Source organism: Meriones unguiculatus, chromosome 10 (genome assembly GCF_030254825.1).
Source record: "Meriones unguiculatus strain TT.TT164.6M chromosome 10, Bangor_MerUng_6.1, whole genome shotgun sequence".
In the NCBI taxonomy this organism is placed as follows: domain Eukaryota; kingdom Metazoa; phylum Chordata; class Mammalia; order Rodentia; family Muridae; genus Meriones; species Meriones unguiculatus.
Window position 1 is genome coordinate 49,053,319 of NC_083358.1, and position 21,606 is coordinate 49,074,924.

Here is a 21,606-nt window from a genome sequence, read left to right on the forward strand (position 1 = left end):
TCTTCAGATTAAAAGACAGTGTAGCTGTAAGCTGTCATCCCTGGACACTTTAATCAGCAGTCTGATAACCCTTTTCTCCTGTGAGCTTGGTTTCAGCACCTCTGACTGGGGGGTGGGAGTGTCAGATATTTGTGTCATTCTAAAATCCTAGATTCCATGCAAATTCCTTAGCGCAGTGAAGAGCTCTACACCCACCTGACTGGAAACAGTCAATTTCAGTGAGCTCATGAGGGATACCGAGGCAATTTCACAGCTGATTTAGGCTCACAGAGCTTTCACACCTGGGTTATAGGGCTCTCGTAGAAATTAAGGGTTGAAAGCAAACTTTAAGATCATCTAGCCTTTCATTCCACTTTCTGAGGCTGCGTTCCCAGAGGAATGGGACTTGCTGATGAAGGGAACGTCACGCTTTCTTCCAGTGAGTTTGACTGGGTTGTGGCACACCTGAAGTCAAACGTGACTGACAGGACTTCAGAACTTTGGAGTGACCAAGAATACTAACTACTGTGATGTATTGCCTAAGTACATCATTCTATTTCACAGAGCCCGAAACAAATAACTACTAAATACAAGCAGCCTGTGTGGGCCAGCTGCCCCCACAGCCAGACAAGAGGACTGACCTTCCAGTTTTCATTTGGCAGTGAGTTTGAACAGTTTCAATATGTCACTATTACGTTTATAGAAGGGATCCTCGCTCAAGGGATTAATGCAAATCACACGTTGCTGAAATGTGGCTGCAGAAGCCTAGACCTTACAGGATCCTAAGGCAAACCGGAATTTACCCGGAAAGGTTGGCTGTGAGCCTTCAGCAGGGAGACAGCTCAGAGGCGCCACCTAGTGACAATTGCCTTCCGACAGTGAAAAGCACAGCTCACACCTCCGCAGAGAACCAGGTTTGTGTAAACCTAGGCCCGAGTCAAGTGATTAACTCAAAGGCCTCTTCACAGCTTCCTCTGCATGAGCAAATTCAGAACACACAATGAATAGCGGACTGCAAGCGTTTGAAGGACACAAGGGCAGCAACCAGCTCCCACAGGCGCTGTGCCAAGAGCTCATTGCTCACCTGTTCACCTCTCTTCAGTTCTGAATAAATGCAGCAAACACCGTCTGCACACGCGAGGCAGTAAGATCTCCAAATTCACAATTACAACTTTACGTGAGTTTTTGTGCCGCCTCCCTCAGTTACTTATCTATTGCTGTGAAGAAACACCACGATCAAGGCAACTTGCAGAAAAGTAAGCATTTACTCTGGGTTTCCAGGTTCCGAGGAGGAGCCCACCAACACAACAGCAGGGGGCATGGCAGCAGCAGGCAGGCATGGCGCTGGAGCAGGGGCTGAGAGCCTACTCCATGAGACATGACCATCAGGCAGAGAGAGAGAGAGACAGAGACAGAGACAGAGAGAGGGAGAGACAGAGGGAGGGAGACAGAGAGAGGGAGACAGAGACAGAGACAGAGAAACAAAGATAGAGAGATAGAGAGAGACAGAGAGACAGAGACAGAGAGACAGAGATAGAGAGACAGAGAAAGAGACAGAGAGACAGACAGACACAAACATACACACACACAGAGAGAGAGAGAGAGAGAGAGAGAGAGAGAGAGAGAGAGAGAGAGAGAGCGCTAACTGGGAATGGCACAGGCTTTTGAAACCTGAAAGTTCACTCTATGCTTTGCACCTTGCTCCAAGCAGACCACACAACCCAGTCCTTTCCAAACAGTTCCACCACTAGACACCAAGTTCTCAAACATATGAGGCTACAGGGCCATTCACCCTGAAACCAACACATAGCCCAACACAGAGTGCACCATAGATGCACAATCATGGATGCTAATTGTGTGTGTATGTGATGAACAGACACTCCTGTTTCTTTCAACTTAAGGAATTCTAAGAGAAGGTGTTCATTTTGGATAGCAGACACTCTCAAACTGTCCTTCCTACCTACAAATCATACAACAAGACTACCGTGTGTGAAGTGGGAAGTGAAATAGACCTCATTTCCATCTGGCAGCAGGAACTGAATTCACAGATAGATTCTGTCACAATGCAGAACCCAGGCATGCTGTAATCATCATTGGTGATACACATTGTCAGTGCTCATGCGCGCACACAAACAAACACACACACACACACACACACACGCACGCACGCACGCACGCACGCACGCACGTGTGTGTGTGGGGCTGCCCGGCAGTACAGCTCCATAGTGAAGTGATGGGTGGAGCTTAAATGGGCATTCATGGACTGGGATCCCACACATCAGAGACAGAAGGTCCACCAGCCATTCGTCAGTCAGTGCTTTTCTGAAACTCACTCAGAATGTCTTCCAGAAATGGCTCAGAAGCAAGGTGTACTGTAAAAGATGGCAGGTTCTGTCTGTTTGCTGGGAGGCTACTGGTCTGTGCTTCAAACAGTTGCTTTTGAGAAGCACTTTAAATAGATTCAAACTAATTTAAAACTGTTACTTAAGTTGGAATATGGGCACAAATTCTATCATCTTCAAGCAAAGCACAGATATGTCCTGTCTAGTTGCCTCTTTACTGTCACTACCTTGTCCACTTGAAAAAAATCAACAGGGAACCAGACATGGTGGCACACACCTGTAATCCCAGCACCCAGGGAGGAAGAGGCAGGCGGATCTCTGTGAGTTCGAGGCCAGCCTGGTCTACAAAGCAAGTCCAGGACAGCCAAGGCTATACAGAGAAACTCTGTCTTGAAAAACCATAAACAAACAAACACATAAATAAATAAATCGTCTGCAGGGTAAATGCAGCTACTCCTTACGTGCATGGGTGAGCACACTGAGGAAGAGAGGCCCTGGTGAGCAACTCAGTTCACCAGTAGGATTCCACTGTTAGGAATAACTTCCTTGGAGATAAATGGGCAACTTTTGAAAACAGAAATACCCCTCGGCAGGTGCGCACAGGGTTATCATGAGGGCTGCCTCAGAAGCAAACCACCCATCAGCTGGGCCCTATATGCACATGAGTTTCAATTGCACAGGACGACACTGGGGAGCTGTCACCCAAAGTTATCCTGAGGATTGCGTAAACCCGAGGCTCACCTAATCTTGTTCTTTAAATGTGAAATCTCAGTTGGAACACGTTTCCTCCCTTTAGTTTGCTCTTGGTATTTTCACGGTGAAAGCCAATTTGGGATCTGTGTATTCCTACTTGGAACAGAAACAGTCAGGCATCTGTTCAATGGCGTTTGGAATCTTGAGTCTGGAAAGGGAAATGTTTCTGGTTCCTTTCTCTAATTGATCCATTATCCATCTGGGATTTACCTCTTATATTAAGATTTTGTATTCTATCTTAACATGAGCATGTACATGTGTGAATGTGGGTGTTTGCATGTGCACTCGTGTGTGTGTGTGTGTGTGTGTGTGCGTGTGCATGTGCGTGTGTGTGATTACAATACAGGCTTATTTAGTTCATGAGGGGTTGAAATATTCTTGGAAACAATTCAGTATTATAAAGATGATCTTTCTAATGTATGTTTCACCTTTCTGAGGTGAAAGGTTGCTTATGAATATATAGCATAACATTAAACATGTAAACAATCTGGCTTCTCAAAACCCATTATCGAAATGCAAAAATCCAAAGAGGGTTGGTTTCATCCCAGGGCCTCAGAGCTGGGACAGAGTGACTGCTGTCCTGTTACAGGAGGCAGACTTGCAGTGCCGCAGGCACCAGGACCCTCTGGAGCCTGTGCTTCCTCTGCCTTGGATGGTGGAGAGAATGACAGGTCCATTTGGGATTTCTGACCTACAAAACTGTGAGAGTATAAATCTGTGTTGTTAGATGTTTCCATGGCTACAATAATTTCTTATAGACACAAAAGAAAACTCATACATTTACGAAATCACTCAGTCATTTGTCCATTCTTTGATTCACTCAGAAAAGCCTTGTATATTTTCTAAATATAAGGCACAGACACATTTCACCTACCAGGTATGGACATCCTGTTGGCTTCTGGGCTACACTGGATGGAGAATTATCTTGGTCTGACATTAAATAGCTAGTCAGTATTAGTCTAGTAGAGCGGTCCCTTCTTTTTTCTCCCCAGTAAAGTAGGAATAACAATGTAATGAAGAAACTGTTTCTTTCTCAGAGAATTCTGGAGAGATTCTATTTCCCATGAGCCTCTGGGATCATCATAAAATCTCTCCCCAGTGTAAGCCAGGCTCTGTGTTGGTTGTGGAATAAGTGTACAACTTTAATTTTCAGTGTAAAGAGTAGTGTAAGGTGAAGATCTTATGTAAAATATAAAGACATGAATTTCAGCTGTTCTAATTCCTCATGTTAGCCAGATCATTCATCAGTGCCATGCAACGAGCTCATCCTATCACTGCCATCAGCCTGTCAGATACTGTCGTGAGAAAGATAAGTAATGAATGTTCAAACGTGCTTCCCTGAAGGGCCTTGCAGTCAGTCGAGGGGTGTGGAAGGCCCTTGTTTCCAGACACACGGCAAGAAATATGTATTGGCTATGATGTCAATGTGTAACTCCTCCTAGCTCTCAGGGTGGCTGGCAAGGGCTTCATGGAGCTTCACTATCACAATGTTGTGCTATTGCATGTAAAGAAGCAATCATTTGCAACTGTAACCTGTCTGCTCTACAGAGCAGCAATTTAACATACTAAGAAAAGGTGGTCATTACATGGAGAGACGTTGATTGATAATGTTGTTGGTGCTTAGTCCTGAATCTAGATACACTGGGAGATCAATAGTTTAAATTATCTTTTGAGAAGAGATGAAGGCATACCAACATGGCAGGACACAAGTGAGGAGAAGCTGAAGTTAGCAAGCACCTCAGTTTTTCACCTACTTTAAAAATCATCATATGCTAAATTGTATCCTAAGACTTTTGCCATACTTGTATCTGGAAATTAATCAGCTAATTATGGATAATTATAATTAATATATGAATTCATTATTTTGAAGCATATTAATTGGAATTTGAAATATATTCTGAGTTGTCTTAAATTTCTCACATGCTAACAATCAGAGAATAATGGAAGCTTGATTGTTTCAAATTAGGAAAAAAAACCTCCACAATCTTAAAATAAATTTCAAAATAACACTATGCCTGCTAATGGAGCTGGAGGAACCCAGCTCATCTTGTAGGGAGGCAGCTGCTTGCCAATGGCCATGCTCCTAGGAGATAGCATCAACCTGAGACCCACTTTGCTTCCAGAGGCCTCATTAATCTTCATCCTTATTCTTCATTTTCTTACATGTGTATAATTATATTTACAAAACACATGATGCTATCCCTCTGCTTAAATCAAGACAAAGCAAAACACCAGTCTTTCCCCAAATAGAAGGGTGGAGTCTAAAGCTCATGAATGATGTTGGAGATGTCTCAATCTTCATTTTCACCATCTACAGAGAGAGGGACCTGGTTCCGCCTGTCCTTCAGACCTCATCAACAACACAGCAGCTTTCTCTTCTGACAACTTCGAATTGTTCCCATTCCCTCTTCTTTCTCCCACTAGCTCATACCACGTGTCATGACTCCATCTGACTTTCAAAGTACTGAGCAACAAAGAGTCTGTGCCTGAGATTTAACAGACCAAGGTTCCAGGCAAGATGTCCAACACCCTCTGCTATCCAGTACTGTGGACTTTCCGAATGCCACTAAGCTGCCTGATCAACTTACATTCTGCGTATTTTTGAAGCTTCAATCAAGCATTTCATCCTTGCTTATGTCTCCCTTGTCTGTGTTGAATGCTGTGCATACGTGGCTTTCTTCCTCTGCCCCACACTCTTTATCAAGGTCAGGAGTGACTTTGTCTAGAAAGATTTTTCTGATATTCTCCAGGCAGAATCAGAGTTCCCAGTTCATGTTAGTCCTTTCTAGTATAACATACACTTGTTACATAAACCTCTTCTACATCCCTGTCTCACTCACCTACTAAAGTGTGAAAATAAAAAGATAGTTGTAGGCAAGTTACTTTTGCATTTCTACTGCAAGATGTGACAATGTGCCTTGCTGAGATGCTCAGTGAAATCTCTTAACAACTGGTATAAATGCAAGCTGACCTGAACCTGATCAGCTCCATTGTCTTATGGCCTATCTCTATGCTCTTTATGGAAATTTCTCTTGAATTCATCTGTTCGACCAACCATCCTCCTATCCATGCACTTATCACTGCATACATTCACTCACCCATCCATCAAGTATCCACCCACCCACAATCCCTCCACCCATCAATCCTTTATCCATTCACTTGTCCATCTATCATTTATCAATCCATTCAGCCATCATTTATCTATTCATCCATCTATCCACTCATCTCTCAATTATTTATCTATTCATCCATCTACTAACTCATCTATTCATCATTTTATCCATCCATCCATTTATCCATCGTTTATCCATCATCCATCCACCCACCATCCATCATCCATTTGTCATTGGGCTCCCACCCATCTTTTCATTCTTGGCTGGTGAGGCACATACTTAATTGAGTCATTCCAATTTCTAACTTTTATGCTTACTAATTAAATAGATAAATTACATAATTTTCTTACTAGGCTTATTTTTGATGAAGTATTTTTACTGTTGTCCACCTCTGGATGTTTTACTAAGGCTCCCATGAGATTTTTCTTATTGCCAATTTAGCTTTTATAAATAACTTGTTCACTTGTTCATTTCTCAAAGAATGACAACTTCCTGATGTCCAGTTTTTTTTTTTTAGCACAGAATATGATGGTTTACTTTATAAGTCGATTTAATAGTCTACTATAAATATGTAAAAAAATCTAGCAGGTATTTTAGGAACTGATAGAAGAAATTGGGTGTTGGTTATATAGGTAATGAATTAATTTTGTTTTTTGTTGTAGTAACTTCTTTTTAGATGAGTTTCAAAACGAAGACAGTTAGTTAGTACCCATTGGGAAGCTAAAGGTGTTGAGTAGGTCACTGCAAGGAATCCTGTGATATCTGTGGTTGTGTGTTAGCTCAAATGCACTGCTGACATGGCCCACACAGGGTTTGCACTGGTACCATCTGGTGTCTGTGGAGGGCAGAGTTTCTGGCTTCCACAGCTCCAGGCCATGGACTTTAGGCACTGTCTTTGCTTTGTAACACTCACATTCCATACAACCATTCCTAATCTGTGAGGACAGCTTACATATGTGGAGACTCTCCAGGCAAAATTGTATGCTTCCTTCTCTAAACTGAGATTATGGAATACATTGTCGTATACTAATGGTTAATAATATGCTGTCTCCTAAGCACGTTTAACCCCTGTAAGGTATATTTATGCACTCAGCACTTGGTGCCCAAGACAGCTGTTACTCAATGAATGTTTGCTAAATGTTGGATTGTGTTATTCAGAGGAAATGGGAAATGGGGATTCCTGGGGTAATGAATAAAGGCATTTTCTCTTAAAAAAAAAAAAAAAAAACTCAGGCAGCAAAATGAAGGTTGATTTGCCAAGTAGATGAATCAAACAGGAATTATTCAGTTTGGGAGTTCTTTACATACCATGGCATGTCCCTGTGAGTCAAAACAATTCTGTTTACAAACATTAGTCTTTATGTTTACACAAACACTTGCCATTGTGTAGATCCAAGCATACACACTTGATGTCTGAGTTCTGGGAATTTTTACGTCTTGGTTCTGTCACACATCTGCTGAATTCCCTTTGTTAAATTCTTTCTTTTCTTCTTGGCTGTCAAATGGAACTAGTTTTCATTAATGGACCATAAAGTCATATTTAAGTACCCCAAATACATTCAGCTTAATCATAGTCATTTTTAAATAGTGATGCTTTACAATGTACTGGGAGGTTTGTTTGCTAAAAGTACCATGCAGATGATTATTGTGTAGAAAAATCATATTTTACACTCCCCATTTTTCTAAGGATAAGTAAGTTCATTTTACTATCAATGGCATGTATTTAACAATTAAATGATTTTCATAATTATGGTATTTATTTGATTACTGCTAAGAATTATTTCCAGGGGCCAAGTGAGGACAGTTTCAGGTGGGGCCTCACTGGTGCCTTGAACAAACCCTGGTTTGCTCTTCTATTCATCATTCACCAAGTGAATATCTGGGTGAATCTTTATTCTGAGAGATATACAAGGCCAAGTAAATGTTGGCTTGATTGGAATTTAATTTTTGAAGGGTCCCTGTGAGGCTATACAGGCACAACCAGTAAGTTTAGGATCAGAATAAAGAACTCATACTGGAACTTCAGCCTTGACCTGTCAGAATTCAAGTCACAGCAGAGAGCAGTGTGTAAATATTCAGGCATTGGCAAGCCCTTCCTGGCATTAGGGACAGTAGCTCATCAATTCAAACTACTCCACCTTTTCTTTTCTTTAAAAAATAAATGTCTACTATTAAAATATACTTCAAAGATAATCACAAAATTGTGTTTGCTTTTTAAAAAATTAAATAGAAATGGTGTATGTGTTTGAATAGCATATAGCTCTCCTCTGCCTAATGATAGCTGTGCTTTAGCCCAGGACCATTACCCAGAATAACACACTCCGTCCAGGCAATTATCATAAAAAGAGACTGGATTCTCAAATCGCCACACGTCTCCCCCACCATGAAAAATGGCCTTTCCCTTTCAGATGCTGAGGCTGAGGTGGATCAAAGAAGAGTTTCAGTTTCTTTTGTTCTTATTGCATCCTCTCTTTTTCAGCCTTTTCTTGAATAATGATGTTAATAATTCAGTTTCTACTCCCTTCAATTGTGACACATTTTGACTTTTCAAAAATATGTAAAAATATAAGTTATGACTTCAAGACCTTCATTTCTTTAGAATGTTCCAACATGACCGATATAAATCTGTTCTCTCGAATCTATCCTCAATGTGCCTGACGTTGCCGCAACTACATCCACTTTATCTCTGTTTTAACTCTCTCACAGTGATATTAGGAATTATGAGATCTGCTTCAATTCTGTTTCTATTCTCTCCTCTACTTATGTAGAAGCAGCAAATTGGGTATTGCTACTGAGTACATTGGTGAGAATTTTTACTTTCTATTGTTCTTTGGATGGTATTTTCTTAAAGCTTGTTTTATACAGCTGGGACTCTCAACATTTGGCTTCATTTTTAAAAACCTTTAATGGACTTTTACTTTGAGGTGCACATTGCCAGCCCTTCTCAATACAAGGTTCAGCATAAGCCCATACGCTTAAGATTGCTTGTTTATCCTTTATTACCTTGTCAATTCTGCTTAAACCACACACTTTCAAATCCCTGTCCAACCACATTGGTCCTGGGAGGCCTTTACTAAAGGCACAATTAATGAAGGTCAAATTTCATTGATAGGTGCACGTGTTTTCTGTCCTTCAGTTCATTAATTCAATTCAATTCAACATATATTTATTAACTTTTTCTATAATGACTCTTTTTGAAAAAAGCTTACATTATACTTTCAAAGGTTGCACTGTGGAGGGATTCAGTTTGCTATGGCTTAACCCCAGGCAGCTGGCTGAAATTTGATGGTTTTCAGCGTTATATTGTGAGATAGGAATCTGCTTACAGATAAAATCAATTCCCTCATTTTCTTTGAAACAGTCATTTTTTTTTTATGAGTCCCTTCTACTGACAGAGCTCATGATTCAGAGTGTCTATTCAGAGTGTCACTTGGTTTATTTGTCTTATGTAAATTCTACCCCATGTACATAAAGCAAGTATGTACTTAGATGCCACTAAACATCACTTTTCAAAATATTGTGCATCCAACTCTACTGGAGTAACTGAGGAGGGTCCCTTAACTTTTTAAATTAGCAAGTCTTTATTCAAGAAATAAGGCCATGGCTTAAGAAGGAAGTATTTTATCTACTCACTAACAGACTTAAATATGTGGAATTTATTTAATATCTTTAGAATTGACAGAGAAAAGAAGATAAAAATGTATATGCATACAATTAATTCTAAGACTTCATGCACCCAGGTACATGCCATCCTGTGGGGGTGATGGGCACCCATGGGAATCAGATCATTTATACGTTGTTATAACGTAACAGCATAGCCAGGTTCGGATTTACTGTGATGTTAAGCTCAAACATGAGGGGTTACTAGTCCCATCGAAAACAGAACCCTGTGATTAATAGTGTCATGTAAACTTTGCCTATAGCAGTGGCAAAATTAGTTTAGAAAGTCTAACCAAATATGCTTCAACCTGAGAGGTTATGAGGATGTATCCTATAATTTGAGCAGAAAGTGTTGCACTATAATACTCTTTAACTACTTAGTCATGAGCCCAATGGAGCTCTGCTCACTGTGGGGGTGGGGCGTTCATAATCACCCAAGCAATTGAAAGTATTTTTGATTGATTACAATCTGAGATACATTTTCCCCCTTCTAAACCTCTGTTTCTCAGATCAGCAAATCCAATTTTAGACTAAAATTTAGTGCCATTTATGGAACAAGAGACAAACAACTATTTAACTAACTTATACCTCCTTGTGGTAGGCGGCATTCAAAACCCTTTTACTCAGCGGTTATAGAAGTCCATACGAGGTTTTCAGATCTAAATGACTTCAGTAGGTTTGACTTTTTCTTTAAATACCCAGCAGCCATTGTTCAGAACGAGCCACTAAATTTCTATGTAACAAGATAAAGGTTGTTTCTGTTATCAATAGCTTTTATTTTGTTTCGTTTTTTTTTTTTTTTTTTTTTGTGTGTGTGTGTGTGTGTGTGTGTGTGTCATTCAGAAATGTTCCCAGTTGAAAATAACTCTTAAAAACACTCTTATAGCAATGGTCCATCTTTCCAGATGAATGTTTGCAGTGAAACAATCTGAGAATAAATGCCAGTAGCTGAAACCAACCCTTTGCCTTAACAGTTTCAAAAGACCAAAATCTCCTGCTGGAGTATAGAGTGAGCAGGAGAACTCGCCTTCCCGGACGATGCCGTGAAAACATGGAATGCCTTCCTGTCTCATCATGATTTTATAGTAATGTAATACCAAGCTGAAGTAAATAGTTTTTAAATGGCTCCTCAGCAACTCCTGTAAATTCTCCTTAGCTCTGTTTGAGAAGGCAGAGTGTGGGTAATCAGCTTGCAGTGCTTCAGCTGGGCCACAAACCCTACCACATGAAGTGATGTACATCACCGACCAGGTCAGACACCACTCACAGGCCCAGAGCAAGAAGACATCCCGAAAGACAAGACAAATGACAGACAGCAGAGCCATACCCAAGCCTGTGGCCCAGAGCCACTGCTCATGTTTCTGTGATAACGCAGAAATCTTGGTTGATGGAAAAGTACCCAGACATACTTTGTAAGTGTATGTGGATACTGACCTGGACTTGTGACAGGGCTAGAGGTAGTAGGCTCAATAATTTCTACAAAAGGGGAAAAGGAAAGAAAAGAAAAACATTGTGTATATTAATCATACATAGAGACAGTCAGAAAGCATGCAAACATACGCACGGGCGTCTGACGTGCAACTTCTCTGACTGCAGAACAGTGATAAAACCTTGTGTCGGAGGCTGGCGGAGCCCTGCAAGGTGTTTGCTGTTAGGCCCTCTCCTATCCTGAGATTTGGGAGACTTTCCTATAGTATAGTTTACAGCTTCACATTTACCATGCCAATGTTCAAGACCTGCCCAGACAACAAATTTTGATGGCTTTCCTTCTGCTGAAATGCTAAAACTGACTGGATGATTAAAACGCTGAAAAGGCTGGAATTTGAACCTATGGCATGTACTGAGAGGGAACATTGGCTACACAGGTTTCAGTCAAGATTTGCTTAGTGTGATCTAAAGACTCAAGTCATGGGAAAATTCTGAATGATCCCAGCTTGTCATTTTAAAGATTAAATCTCATCATTTATAGACACAGAACATGGCTACTTAGTTGCTCAGTCATGAATGCTTCTGTGTTTCTGAGTAAAACGTAGGTCTTTATAAACATACCCTTTGTGGTGGTCAGCAGTGCTGTCCACTTGACTCAAACTTGAATCAGCTGGCATGAGAGAGTCTTACTGGAGGGATTGTCCAGATTAAGTTGCTAATAGGCGTGTCTGTTGGGAAGGTCTTAACCACACTAACTGAAGTGGTAAGACATACCTACCATGGGTAGAGTCATTCCCCGGGGCTTGGATTGTATAAAGTAAAGAAAGATGCTGAACTAAGCACTAGCAGGCAGACAGTAATCCTGGCTCCTCTGCTCTTGGCCGTGTGTGATATGTCTGCCTCCTTTGAATCCTTACCACCTTTACCTTTATGGACCGAACTCTGGAATTACGGGACAAATAAACCCTTAATCCCTTAAGGTTGTTTTTTTTTTTTTTTCAACATTTTATCACAGAAACAGGAACGAGAAGACACCCATATATGTGCACACATATATAAAGGACACACAATTGGACTGCCTAAATCATAGAGTTCAACTACTAGGTACACATCTTACCAATGCAAACTCTAGTGCATGTCAAGCTGCACAGCGTTAAAATCATTGCTATACTTTTACTCTAGATGTCCTCCTTTAACCTTTTAATTTTTTTGAAGGAAGTATTTTCAGGTGACATGTGTGATAATAGTTATAAAAAGGTCAGCACTGTTGCAGGTAATCTAAACAATCACAATAAGTTCTCAGGGGCTATTGCTAATGAGGCAGAACTCAAATATTGGGTCAACTTGTACTTTTTTTTTTTCAATGCAGTTTATTCAGGAACCTTGAACAATCATCTGACCCTGGGGAAAGCCAGCCCACAGCTTAAAATAGCCTCTGGGTAGCCAACCCAGGCGTGCCACGGGGGCAATGCAGATAGGTCCACATACATGGAAGCAAGCCAGATCCTCAGCCTTAGCCAAATGTGGAATTGTTCGTGACAGAGAGCACTCACCATCGGGAAGGTGGAAGGTGGAAACCAGCTCCATCTTTAAGGCACAGCATTCCGCAGCTCTCTACAGTTCCCCCTTTTTGTTTTAGACGCATCAGGCAAGAGTAGAGGTCTGATCTCTGATATTAGAAATAAATTGGGACTTTGTACCGATGTTCATTTAGGTGTCATCCATGTGGCCAGAGGAATTAGCCATGTTTAATTTCCACTACAGAACTTGGCCATCACAAGTTTTTTCAACAATAGCAAGAAGACAGCATTCTTACAAGTGAACACACTGGAAGTGACTGAGAGTAAAAGCAGAGACCCACGTGTAAGACCCTGTAACCAGGAACAGTTGTGCAGGGCCCATAAAGAAAAGTAGTGTGTGTGTGTGTGTGTGTGTGTGTGTGTGTGTGTGTGTACTTACATGTCTGTTTGGTTTGCCAGTTTGTGGACACTCTTTTCCAGACAGGGAAATGAGAATCAATAAATCCACAACTCCATTCACAGCAAACACATGAAGTGGACAATCCCCGTTACTCTGCTTTGACTGACGGTTTTAATAATAAAAAAACTTGATATGGTAGGAGCTATAAAGTCAACCTTCCAAAGAAAGTATTTTTGAGGTTCAGCTACTTGAATAACCCAAGCATGTGTTTGTACCATGAGCTGACTAATTCTCGGTCCCTGGGCCATTTTCTGTTCTGAGCCAATAGGTTCTGCAAGATCTTCAGACAGCTAAGGCAGATCACAACCAGAGCTGGGAGCACTCACTGCATGCTCCTGGGTGGTGGAAGACTATAAGCCATGGTTCAAGTGTCAAAGCCTATCCACCTGTCGGATGGTGGGAGCCTGTGCTAGTTTTGAAATATAAGAAACATTTTACAATTTCATTAAAATTCTGTTGATCATAGAAATTAATGAAATCTTACATAAAATCACAATAGAGAAAAGATGTTAGAGTGGACATTGCTTTTTAAGTAAGATGATAAAACAGAATATTTTCATGATTATTTCAGTTTTAAATTTAAAATATTCTCCCGTGACACCTTGGAAATGTTAGTTGAGTGCTGTTAAGTAAATCCACTAATAGAAACTTAGGGTATACACTCAGATGAAGGAATTCTTGAAGTCAGAAGAGAAAGGCAAGCATTTCATGGGTCAGACAAGCCTAATGGAGTCGTTATTTATGGGCAAACAAACTATGTCCAGTAAATTTGTTGAGAAAGACCAGTGATATACAGCAAAGACTTCATCTCAGTGAAAGAGTAGGAGAAGCAAAGAGCTACCACGGTGAACCACCTCTTCACCAGTTTGTCTAGAGCTAAATGGCTTCTGTAAAGCCACATCCTCACAGAGTAGGGTAAAAGACAAAGTGCATGCAAGATGCAAACCCACTCCACAGTTCCTGTTTCATGGGCGATGTGAGATTCATTTGTTCGCAAGTACAGCCAGTCAAGTTATGTCCCCTAGTGGGAGGAGTTTATGAAAAGAAATAATTACAAACAGATAATTTTGTTGAGCATAAAAAAATCTAGAGGTCACATGTATGTCTGGGAATCAAAGAAAAGAGCAGCCAGGGTGAGTCAAAGTGCTGGGAGTGGGAATCCTGGCGTCCATGCCTGTAGCAGGTGAGACCTGGGGTGTTTCCTGAGTGTGATAAAGTCCATGAGTCACAAAGGACTCAGCTCAACCAGAATCAGCTCTTGATTCCATTTTGCTGTGTGAGGACAGAAATTAATGAACCTCTGAGCCCCAGTGTTTCTTCTGTGAATTTAACTGAAAGTCCCTATTTTGCAGGTTGTGGGGTAATTAAGGACACTGCATGAGCAGCAAAGCAGGAGTGGGCAGGTGTGGGGACGCATTGCTGCCTAGACGGGAGTGTGGAGCAACGTCTTTTTAAGTGAAGGTCTGGAACTCAGGGGTGTATTTGCCACATGGAAGCAAAGATTGAGAACCCGAGCTGTGAGAACTACACAAATATAGAATGTAACTAGGTATAAATATTCCCAATTAAAGCAGTGAACACGGAGCGTTTGAACGGTCTGAGTGAGGCACAGTTTACATCACAAATTTATAGTCCCAGACCTGACAATTGTTTTAAGAAAGAAAAGTATATTTTAATCCTAAAGAAAGAAAAGAATATTTTAATTCTAGACTGTTTTGTGTCAAATCATAGGGATACATTTTTACACACATAAGAACTATTCAAAACAATACTCTGCATTATATCTCTAAATACATGACAACTCGCTGCTATTTTTAAAGGGGAAAACAGTTTAGAAAATCTAGTTGAGTAATAATTGAATTGACTACCTCCATTAACTCTATTGAAGATTTCTTTATGGTTCACTGAGACAATATTTCAGCAATTATTTATTCCATATCTGTTAAAGCAACAGCAATCACTGTTATATTAATTAAAACTGGAAAAATTACAGATTCTTAGTATATAATATTTATTATCACATTCCACTCTCCCAACATCTGTGAGGCAGACGATGTCCCAGGTGCAGTCTGAGGTGAGAAGAAGGAGGTTAGAGAGGTGAAAAGTTAGGGTGTGGTCAGGAGCTAACTGAGACAGAGGCAGCAGACACCATGTCTTGGTTTTCTGTTTGCTGACACTGTTGCTCCTGCAATTACTGCAGCACAATAAGGTTTAAGCCATTTGTACCAACAACGCCTGCCACTTCAGGAAGCTTCCATAATAGATTTTTGTACTAACAGAAGGATTTGTGATGATTTTCTTTTTTCTTTCTTTTTTTCATTTTCTGAGCCAACACCAGGTACAGTTTCTGGCTTTCCTATAAAGCTCAGTGTCATAGAGAGAATGCTCAGCTAATGTAGAGAGTGTTATTGAAGCAGAAGCACACAGCTGAGCAAGGCCTTGCAAGCCTCCACTCAGCCACAGTGAGTGGCTTACACAGTGCTTAGCTTTCAGGAATGTCGCTGTTTTTATGGGGATCAGATGGGAGACACTGTTCTGCACCGTAGTCATCAACCTGTGTAAAAAAATATCTTTCTCTAGGTGTGGAGTGTGCTCTCTTGATGAACCACAGAGGCCCCTAGGACCTGCTTCTCACTCATAACCCACAGCCTTGGAGTGTACCTGGGAGGGCTAAGGGCCGCATGTATCACAAAGCCACTGTGGGACTGTGGGGTTCACTAAGCAGAGGGGCAGCAGTGACTGCACACAAAGCAGGGTGAAGAAAAGTTCATCCACATATTTTAGACAGTTATGCAGAAAACAAGATGGTGTGAAAAATGGGATATTTTTCTTTATTACCTGTAATTTTGTCCAGGACAAGAAGGCATCTGATTAGAAAGCACGGAGAACCAGTGAGCCATAAGATGAAGCCGCTAGCAGCGAATCTTTCTGTAGACTGCGATAATTATTGTTGACTCCACACATGGCCTGGTACCAGATTCTCTGATGTGAAGCCCCTACATTTCTAAGTATTTTAGGTCATATTTGGATTCTAGGAAGTTATTTTATGCTGTGCTGCAATGGTGATGTGTGTGTATGTGTGTGTGTGTGTGTGTGTGTGTGATCTTTTGGACTGTGGAGAGATAACAAGACTGAGCTACAGAGACACGGCAGAAATTAATCCTTCTGGTTGCCATGGTTTCACTGAAAGATCTGATTGCTGTTCACTGTGCTCAGGCAGCAGGATGGAGAGCATGAAGCTCTGTCAGGACCAAGGCTGCCATTGATAGAGGTACAGAACACAGGCTCTGGGTTGGACTCAGAAGGCACAACACACAGGGACCTGATGTGAGCCCTGAGTTTTTCCTTTACATCAGTAGGCTCAACAAAGAAGCATGAGTGCTGTTGGAACCACAGCTCTGCCTCTGAGAGAAATGCATGGCTGGTCCACATTCCTGTAGCATAACTGATGCCTGGCAGTGGGACCCTCTTTCCAGCACAGACTGTAGTTTTCACATATCCGGGAGGCTTCGCTGCCATCTCTCCGGAACTCTGAGGGTGGGCCACAGGGCAGCTCTGGGTTGGAGTGTTCTCCTGTGTGAGCATAAGGTCCTAATAGTTGGTCTGCACACTCCTCTGGGTGGCTGTGTTTCCAACACAAGCTGATTAAGGATGGACATTTGAGGGAAACTGGCCTACAGCCAAGTCCTGAATCCAGCATTCAGAAGCCTCCACTGTAGGTTTGTGCTTTTACAAGCACGGTAGAGCCATTTCCCACTCACCCTCAAGGGGAAAGTAAACAAGAGCAGACATAAGCCATGTAGCACACTGAGTGCAAACAGTCTTTATAAATGGTAGAGGTAGTTTATCGATTTGTGTGTGTGTGTGTGTGTGTGTGTGTGTGTGTGAGAGAGAGAGAGAGAGAGAGAGAGAGATATGCATGCTGATGCATGACTGAATGTGTGTGCATATGTGTTTGTGTAGTATGTGTGGCTATGTATGCATGATTGTGGAATTTGGGGGAAGTGCCTTCCTTGAATGCTCTCAGTCTTGTGTGCTGAAGCATGTTTCTCACTGGACTGGTAACTTGCCATTTCAGCTCACGAGCGAGCCAGCTTGCTTTGTGGACTCCTGTCTCTGTCTCCAGAGTGATAGGGTTACAAGCAGTCTGGATTGGGAATCAAGACTCTGGGAATCTTGTTTATTGAGCCATGTCTCCAGGACCTTAGCTTGTTTTTTTGTTTGTTTGTTTTTTTTAATTGAAATGATAATAAGTGGCTTTAGAAATCATGGAGGCACTGTTAACAGTTTATATTGTTATAAATAACTAGCACACAAATTCAACCTTAAAATTTCTTTTTCTCAAGAGAACACTTTCTATTATGGTGAATCTCTGTCACTGTTCTGAAGAGCGGCCTGCAAAGTAACAAAGTCTTCATTTGACTGTGCCGCTCTAGCTGCTCTCATCCACTGGAGTTTCATTATAGCTACATACACACATACACATACACGCACACACATATATACACACACACACACACAGAGAAGAAGGCTTCCCTGAGATTTAAAAGGAATTTTGACTCTGAAATCAGTACAGAAAATTGGGTCATAAAGGAATATAATTTCTTCTAATCTAGAGATCTGGAATTTCTTTTCCATGAAACTTATTTGACAGTGACTGTGGAAGCCAGCAGAAATCCTTTTGTGGCAAGTCTTCTGGTTATGGTGCTCCGCCAAAGCCCTGCAAATGCGGCAGGAGCCTGGCCACTCCTCCCTGTAGGGTTCAGGCTGCACTGAGCGTGGCATCCGTCCCTGCATTCTACAACTGGTATCCAGTAATCAGTAGTCTGTGGTGTGCACTGATTAGCAAAGGCTGCAGATGGAACCAGATGCCAGGCTTCTGCTCACAAAGGAGGCCTGACCTGGTACACAGAATTCTGAGCTCCGAATTCTGGTGCTGGCCCAGCCCCAGTGACTGGTTTCTCAGCTGCTTGGCGTTCTGCTCCATGCATGGGAAGACACAGCCTCGAGGGAGATTGCTCTACCTGATGTACCTTGCTATGTGCTATTACAGAATGAACTGAACCTTAAAACTGTTCTTGATGCCATGTCAGCCATATCTATTCAGACCTCTTTCCACTCACATGCTCCCCCCTCCCCAATTTTCCATCTTGGCTGTCACTAGGTAGAAGACAATGATTGCAATCTTTGTTACACAATACACATGTATTTCATTACAATAACTATCTTTAAAATGTCCATAAAGTACCAGAAACTGTGCTCAGATCGTTAGAGAGATTATCTTGTTTTTAGAATCTCCTTACAAGGTAAGATGTTATTTTACTGCTTTGCAGCTGGGCAAACTGAAGTTCAGAGGAGTTTAATCTACCCCGTGTTGCCACTGTGGCATAAAGTAAGCAGATAGTATGTGTATTTCTACTTTATGTAGGTGGCAAAACAGGGCTCAAACCATGTGTGACCTGGCCAAGTATGAAAAGCAAGTGAGCATGCAAGACATATCCACACACAGAGACACTCAGAGAAGACGCCTTGCACGCAGCTGCACCCACAAGCAGATCCAGGCACTTGGCCAATGAGGACACATCAGCTGTTAAATGCCAGGTTGCTTGGATAGGGCTTACTCCAAAGGCCAAATGTGAAGCCACCCTCCCAGTACTGATTTTATTTTCTACTGCCTATGGCTTCTAGACACATTTAAATCAAAGCTGAAGTTAATTTGGCTAAATATACACTATTAAATGATTCAGGAAAAATGAACACTAGGAAAGTATCATTTACTTAAAAGGAATGTGGCTGAAAGGTTTAATAATGAGACTAGAGAGTCTGTGGTCGAAGGAAGTGTGATGAGTCTTGAGTCTAGGCAGAAAATGTGAGGATGAAGTTGATTCTGATAGTTGGATCCTCTTCAGGTACGGCTACATGGAAAAAGGGATTTTAAACACTCTCAGAGGAAAAGAACCTGCTTTTAGGCATTCTGGATATCAGCGCAATTTGTAAAGTGTTTGTCTCTCAAGTATTAAGACTTGAGTTTGAGCCCCAAATTTGCACACAGAGTTGGGTATGTTGGTGTATGCTTGCAACCCCAGTGCCAAGACCATTGAGATAGCCTATCAGTGAGTTCCGGGCTAGAGAGGGGCCCTATCTCAAAAACCGAGGTTGGTACAGAAGAAGCTGGGAGGAGGGTAAAGAGTAATAGCAGGAGACAAGTGGTCTGATGGGAGGAATGGGAAAAGAGGCATTCTCTAGAAAAGGTGGAGAGAAGTAAATCCAGAAGAAGGAGGGGTACATAAAGTAACAGTAAGAACACCTGAGAAAGCCATAGGAATCATGGTATTAACTATTAACAAAACAAAACGACAACAAAACCCTCAATCCTATAATACAAATAACTCCATTTATAAATACACACTGAGAATTTTAACCAAATCTTTCTCATCTGGGCTGACAGTGCTCCTTCCAAAATCCCAAAGAACCTAGAAAAAACCCAATACCAGGCATGAGACGCCCTCTTTTGAGTTGTTGGTCAGGGCTTTCAAAACGTGCTGCTGCTCGTGGCTAATCCTTCGAAGCAGAAGGTAAGTCACTTCTGCGTAAGACGCTGTGCACACCAGAAACAGAGCCCAGAAGCCGCTGAGCTGGATCTGAGCTGACTGCCCTCAGGAAGAGGACTGGCTTTCACAGTGCTGGAAAGCTTTCAGAGGACTGCGGCAACCCCAGTCCTACCCATCAGGATGATGATGAGCAACAGCAGTGCCAAGTGTGGCATGGTTAATGGCCCAGCCCTGGCACTCACACCTTCGTGGGAACAACTGATCTCTAACTGCACTTAAGGCTCACTCAACAGGAGGAAACCAGACCTAGTCCTCAGAGCCTAGCTAACTAATCAGTGCTAGTGAAGCCATGGCTACGGGAGGGAAATCTACAGCACAAATGTCTGAACCCAGCACAATCCCTAAGAACAATCTGTACATCCTTATACACATTGGTAAGTGTATTCCAAACCCATTAACAAGAAAACCTCTCTGTAACAGAGAAACCACTGTAGAAAACTGTGATAGCTCACAATTCAGAGTTGTGGGCCCTGTCCCAGCAGATACACACAAAGCATGCCACACCTAAGACCCAGAGAACACTGGGGAAGAGGATGCAGAAGGAGTGTAAGAAGATTTGTCTTCCACTAGCAGAAGCTACATTTGCAATGTCTCATCACCATGTCTCCCCAAATGTGAGCTAAATAAGGACAACAATGAACACAACAAAGTGGGCAGAGGAAAGGCCCATGAGGCCTCAACTCTATACAAAGAAGCAGGAAACAGAAGGTGGGAGTGGGGGAGTGGACTTCCCCAGGAAGAGAACACCAACTGGTTGTGTTAGGAAACTATCAGCCTATAAACACACACACAAGTACAATGTTACAGACTCAACAGGTTATATTTAGGAGCACATATGCACATATGTAACACTTACATGCATGCAATAACAGAAAAAAAAAAGAGCACAAAAATCAATGTGGACAGTTCTGAGCAATGACACAGGTAAATTCCTGGCTGTGGCATATGAACAAACATTTATACACACAAGCCCCTGTGTACATATGTGCCCTGTGTGTACATGCACACACATGCACATGTGTACTCACACTCACACACATAAATTGCTTTATAAAACCTTAGATCTCATGGTACTCTAAACACTTCATCCAGTTTACCCACTTTACCCCATGTCCCCTTGATTTTGTGTGCATAAGACCCACTTGCTTCTCTGAGATATGAATTTTGGGTAAGAATCAATCATAACTGTGATTTTGCTCCAGTGAATTGTTTCTGGGGTGAGTCAGGGTCTTGGAATTAACAGCTTCCTCTGAAAGGATCCATCCCAAGGAAAAGCTAGATCTTCTGCACTTGGTAGAGGTTGACTCTCTGGGGTCTAGCTTATCTGAGATCATATGTTCGTACGGTGGCTCTTCAATTAGCATGTGTTTGTGTTCACTCTTTACGCCTTCCTCACATTATCTGGCTTTTTCTCTTTTGTAACAAATCATTTTATAATTAGCTGAAGGATAATGGAGATATTGTAGTATCTCCAAAGTGGCCAAAGTGGCAATTATCTTGGTTAGATGTCATGTTGGAATTTGCACATTAAATAAAAGATTTACTCAAGTCTTTCCTTTAAAGAGGCTATTCAGATGAACCCATATGCATGCGTATGATTGCACACGTGTTCCTGCTCATCTAGTAAGTAGTCATCAGGCATTACTGTGTTCCAGGAATATTTTCATCCCTGAAAAGGAGATTGTGGAAAAACAACAACAACAAAACCCTAAGTTCCTGACTTTGTAAGGTTTACATTTT

General features: G+C 41.7%; 1 protein-coding gene across 2 annotated transcripts in view; it reads right to left on the reverse strand.

The window, feature by feature from the left end:
- Positions 1 to 21,606, reverse strand: part of Negr1 (neuronal growth regulator 1) — a 727,040-nt gene that overhangs the window by 80,926 nt on the left and 624,508 nt on the right. The window contains exon 7 of one of the 2 annotated variants that reach the window (XM_060392438.1): positions 11,085 to 11,323. The exons of the other annotated variant lie outside the window; for it this stretch is intronic. Coding sequence (XP_060248421.1) covers positions 11,100 to 11,323 — 224 coding nt within the window. The 3' untranslated portion in view covers positions 11,085 to 11,099. Of the gene's footprint in view, positions 1 to 11,084; positions 11,324 to 21,606 lie in introns of those variants that run through there. 2 annotated transcript variants of the gene reach the window in all.